General features: G+C 61.5%; 1 protein-coding gene across 1 annotated transcript in view; it reads left to right on the forward strand.

The window, feature by feature from the left end:
- The window catches only part of COL22A1 (collagen type XXII alpha 1), a 109,580-nt gene that overhangs the window by 75,824 nt on the left and 28,255 nt on the right, over positions 1-5,501 (forward strand). The window contains 3 exon segments of the mRNA XM_015561428.1: positions 305-358; positions 1,751-1,795; positions 4,594-4,641. Of these exon segments, the coding sequence (XP_015416914.1) occupies positions 305-358; positions 1,751-1,795; positions 4,594-4,641 (147 nt within the window).

Genomic DNA, 5,501 nt, shown 5'->3' on the forward strand with positions numbered 1-5,501 from the left:
GGAGGGCGGGAGGGGCGGGGTCACCTGTCCGCGCGCCCACCTTGCCGTTGGGCAGACTGAGCCTGGCTGCGCTTTGCGGCATCTCTGCATCGCAGAGGGACGGCCGTAGGGTCCCGGATTCGTCAAAGCCCCAGGAGCACTGGCTTCGAATCCTGGCTTCATCAGCCCCAAGCACACGGCCATGCGCAAACGAGGGATCTCTCTTAGCCTGTCGGGGGGCGCCCCGCCCCTCAGCCCACCATGGAGACCCCGTAGACGAGACGCACGGAAAGCCACAGGGGCCTCTTCTCCTCTTTCTCCCCAGGGACCTCGAGGCTCGCCCGGATTCCCCGGCCCCCAGGGCCCCGCTGGCCAGGATGTGAGTAGAGCGCTGGTCGGGGCTGGGTCCAGGTTAGCCTAGATCCCAGGGCGCCCGCCCTCCACACCTCCAGGGGCTCTGCCCATCACCAGGACCTTTGAGGAGTGTCGCCTGCTGGTGATCGTGGCCCATCCTCTGTGGGTCCAGTTACCCCCTTGGCTTTTGTGTTACACCTTCAGGACCAGTGAGCTCCTGGGTGTCCCCTGCCTTGCCGCCTCCTTTCTGGTCAATTCTCTCTCACGTCCAGGCGATCCATCCTGTTCAAATTAGGTCCCACTTCTCCACTGACTGTTCCCGCCCCCCATGTCTTTCTCCCTTCAGGGTGTCCTCCAGATCTGTCCGGCACTTGGGGTGCAGCCTCCCGCTGTTACCTGCACAGCTGGGCTTTTGCTCGGACAGCCCTGGGCTCTGGGGAGACGGAGCGTGTGTCTGAGGCCCTGCAGGTCCCCAGGCCTGGCGGGGTGCCGGTTCATAGCAGTCACTGGACTCTTGCTCATTGCCCTAGTGCAGTGGTCAGCAAACTGTGGCTCACGAGCCACATGCGGCTCTTTTGCTCCTTGCCCGTGGCTCTTCCACAAAATACCAACTTCTGCGCATGGGCCACGAAGTTTCAATCACACTGTAAGTGCGCGCCCGCATGTGGTATTTTGTGGAAGAGCCACACTCAAGGGGCCAAAGAGCCATATGTGGCTCATGAGCCGCAGTTTGCCGACCACTGACCTAGTGGATGCATGATGACCCCAGGTTCCTCCGGGCAGAGCTGTCCACCCCGTGGCAGTCGGTCACAGTGCTCGCTTAGCTGCACATCTTCCCGCCTCTTGGTTCAGTCCACTCTCAGCAGGACCAGGAAATCCCACCCCTTCCCGCCCCGGTTCCACCTCAGAGAAGGAGTGACCTCCTGGTCCCGACACATTCACGTTCCCCGGGCACCTGGGCTTGCATCTCACAGCCAGGAGAGCGGACGGGCCTCCCCCTCTGCCAAGTGGGCTCCCACCTGAGCGTGGGAAAGGAGGCAGACGCTGAAGACAGGCGTGTGTGAGTGTGTGTGTGTGTGTGTGTGTGTGCGTGTGTGGGCGCATGTGCGTGTGTGAGTGTGTGTGTGCGTGCGGGCGCGTGCATGCGCCTGTGCACACACGTGTGCATACACTCTGTACACCGGTTGTTTGCAGTCTGTGTCTTGGGCAGGAGTTGGAGGAGGGGTAGCGCTCTGTCCTCAGCACCTCCCGCACCCAACCATTTCCTGGGAACAGGAACTTCGGCCGGCTCCAGGTGGCACAGTTGGGTGGTTCTGTTTCCCACGGAGTTCCACTTGGCAGGCAGAGGTCGGGGGTGCAGGCCGCGTGGAGCGGCTGCGTGCTCAGTGTGGGTCATGTGTCTTCTCTCTCCTTCTAGGGCGCACCAGGCAGTCCCGGCGAGAGGGGGCTTCCGGGCAAACCGGTACGTCGTCTCCCTGTTCTGGGTGGATCCTGATGACCCGTCGGGGCTCCGGCGGGAATAATGGGCCACCCAGACGGCTCAGGGACCTTTGCGGGGGCCTATTCCTAAAGCTGTGGGCAGGGGGGCTACGTGAGGAGTGAGATGCCCAGACAAGCCACAGTGCGGCTGATGCCACCGTGAGCCTGATTCGGGCCCACAAGAGCGAGAGTGGCAGTGGTGGGAGCTGTTGTCCTGGATCCACAGCCAAGGCCGGAGGGGTGGTGGGCAGGGTGGGTGCAGGAGGCCAGGTGTGAGCTCCAGGAGTCCTTCCCCTGGGCACAGGGCAGGGAGCCCTGCCGCCAGGACCCACGCAGGTGGGGCGGCAGTGAGTGCTCGGGCAGCAGGACGTGTGGCCAATGCAGGGTGCTCGCCATGCCTTCTCGGGGGGACGGAGGCTGGAGCGCAGGTGAGGCTGAGCTGTTCCTCAGCGTCCAGCCCTCCGCAGGCCCGGGCCCCCACCTGAGTCACACGGTTAGCGTGGACCCTCCGCAGGCCCGGGCCCCCACCTGAGTCACACGGTTAGCATGGACCCTCTGTGTGGCCCGTGAGCAGGTGAACAAGGACACAGCCGGTGGGCTTGCCAGGGCCCAGCCTCTCTTTGGCACATGCAGGGTTTGGAGGAGCCAGGCCTGCGGAGTTTGTCTCCCCTGTACAATCGCCACCCCTGATGGGCATGGTGGAACCTGGGCACCTCCCCAGTGCTGCACCCACAGTCCCTGTGCTGGGGCACCCGCTTTGGGCTGGGTTCTCTCAAAGAGCCATTTGGGCAGGTGACGGGTGAGGAAGCGCACTCAATGGGCTCCCCTGGCGTCCAGCGCCGGCCTGGTGCCCAGGCAGGTGTGGGCGGGCACAGTGCTGTGGAGCTGCCCCACCCAAGCGGAGGGGCCATTCTACTCCACCTGGTCAGCACTGGCCTGGGGGCTCCTGCCACTTCAGCCCGTGGTCCCGGCAGCAGGCGGATGGGCACAGCGGAGGTGAGGAGGGTCGGGTAGGGCACAGGCTCAGTGCCGCCCCGGGTGCTCCCTGTCCCTCCATGTGACCGGCCCTCCAAGGTGGGCGGGGCAGGCTTACCCTCCTGCGTGGCCTTTGGAAGGTCACCGCCCCCCGCACCCCCCACCCGGCACCTTTGCATCTTGAGAGCTGCCTTGCGCGGTTTGCAGAAACAGGTCAGAGCAAAGTCACTAATTAAATGGCCACGAGGCCAGTCTGTACCTGGACGGCACAGTCACCCTCTCCCTTTGTAACTGGTGTGAGCGTGCGTCTCACGCTGCTCTCTCTAATCAAAGGACCTCATGCCAGCCTGCCAGGGGCACAGCGCAGCGGCACCAATAGGTCCCGGCCCCAGCCATGTGAGCCCTGTGTCTTATTAGCTCCCCAGGGTGACTGGGAGGCTTCGCATAGCATCCCGTCCTCCTTTTAAGTTAAAGTCTCAGGAAGTGAATATGGCCAAGGCCGGCCTCCTCCACGGGGTCCCTGCGAGTCACAGGACAGGTCTCGGCTTTGTCGTCAGCAGCCTCGACCTCGGGGAGCTGTCCCTGCAGGGTGGGGCGTTTCTTCAGCACCCCAAACCCGATTCTGTCCAACCCCACTGTCGCTTGGATGTCCCATTGCCGCAGCCCAGAGGGTTGACCGAGCACTTGAACATGCCCCCAGACGTTGCCAAAGTTATGCTTCCTGTGCAGACGCCTATGGTGCCAGCCTCGCCGGCCTGTGAGCCCGGGGAAGTGGCAGGAACCCCCCGGGGGCCGGACACAGGAGCCACCAGGGGGATTGTCTCGGCTTCAGCCTCCCAGGGCGCTGGGCTGGGCCTGCGATCATAAACCCAGACTCAAGCGTGATGGGAAGATGGGCCACCACAGTCAGTGTGGCCGCAGGGCCCTCCTTCCCCAGGGGATGGGCCACCTTCCTCTCAGAGGGCCGCTCGCCCCCATCCTCCTTGTTGCAAACTTACCGGTTGGCCAAGCGGCACGCCTCTCTCCAGTTCTCCCCGGAGGCCCTCCTCCCTCTGGCATCTGCATTTTCATTTTCCTTCTTTTACCCCCTTTTTGTGGTGCTGGAACCCGGGATCGAGCCCTGTGTTTTCTGCTCCTAAAGGGAGCCCAGCCTCCACCATCTTGGGCTCAGGGTCGGCCATGATCATAACAGCACCTCCTCCCACACGGGGTTTGCAGGTGAACTCAGGACCCGGCCACCCGCACCTTCCTCAGGGGCTTTGTCCCTGCTCCCGGCCTCTGAACCCCCGTTCGGGGTCAGAGACTTCCAACTGGTAACAGATGAGGCTTCACCGCTGCCTCGCCTGGGAGAGCTGAGGAAATGGCTTTACGCCCACACCAGGTTGTGGAGGACCCATAGCAGCTTCTGCTCCTCTGGGAAATGCATGCAGCCCTCCCCTTCGCCCTCCCCCTCCCCACACGGCCTGCAGGGGTTCATGGGAGTGGGGAGGAGGGGCCACCAGGACCAGAGAGGAAGCAGCAGGAGGGGACTGGGGACCAGAACGGACAGTGCCTGTCAGACGGGGCGAGGACTGGCCGCCCACAGTCCCTGCTCAGGAGAGTCCTCGTGGCTCCCAGGCTGGTGTGCGTCAGTGCATGGCCAGGTGTGTGAGGGGTTACATTGTAAGGCCATGCGCGTGCGTGCGTGTGTGCACGTGTGTGTCTCTGTGTATGTATGTGCGTGTGTGTGTGCATGTGTGCATCTCTGTGTGTGCGTGTGTGTGCATGCGTGTACCTGCCTGTATTCATTCACTTCTACCTCCACAGGGCCCCTCCTCGCCACTCTCTCCCGAGGACGTCCGGCTCCTGGTTAAGGTAAAAGCGTAAAGTCACCTGCTTGCGTTTTGCAAACGCGGATGGGGGACCGGGCTCGGTAATGTGACAGTGTGGGTGTTTCTGTCTGAACAACTGGGTTCGAGCGTTAATAACAGCAGCGTTTGTAATGAGCTCACTGTGCCTGGCGATGTGCTAAACCCACCGTCCGACAGGCAGCCACAGGCCACGGGTCCGTTTAAATTCAGGTTAATGAACATGAAATACAAGGAAGAACTCAGGCCCTGGGTGGCAGGAGCCACATTCCAGGTTCGTAATAGCCACAGTGGCTGCGGGCTGTCCTATTGGCCGCTGTGGACCCGGCGTTCCCGTCATCCCAGGAGTTCCCCCGGGCAGGGCTCAGGGATGCCTGATGTGCATCTGGTTCCATTCTCAGTGACCCCGGAGGCTGACATTTAACCCTACCAGGACTGCCTCCTGTTCTGGAAGGAGTCAGACAGGTTGGGCGTGGGTTCCGGCTGGTGCTGGGCCACAGCTCCGCCCAGGTTTGCAGGTTGGACGCCATAGCTCAGGGATGGTGAACCTATGACACGCGTGTCAGAGGTGACACGCGAACTCATTTTTTTGGTTGATTTTTCTTTGTTAAATGGCATTTAAATATATAAAATAAATATCAAATATATAAGTCTTTGTTTTACTATGGTTGCAAATATCAAAAAAATTCTATATGTGACACGGCACCAGAGTTAAGTTAGGGTTTTTCAAAATGCTGACACGCCGAGCTCAAAAGGTTCGCCTTCACTGGTCTAGCGTGATCTCATTCGGATGTTGGATATGTGCCTGGATACGTCCAAGAGCCCCCGTGGGTGGGCTTTATGGCAGGTGCAGCCGAACTTGAAGAG

This window comes from Myotis davidii, unplaced genomic scaffold (genome assembly GCF_000327345.1).
Source record: "Myotis davidii unplaced genomic scaffold, ASM32734v1 scaffold30, whole genome shotgun sequence".
Taxonomy (NCBI): domain Eukaryota; kingdom Metazoa; phylum Chordata; class Mammalia; order Chiroptera; family Vespertilionidae; genus Myotis; species Myotis davidii.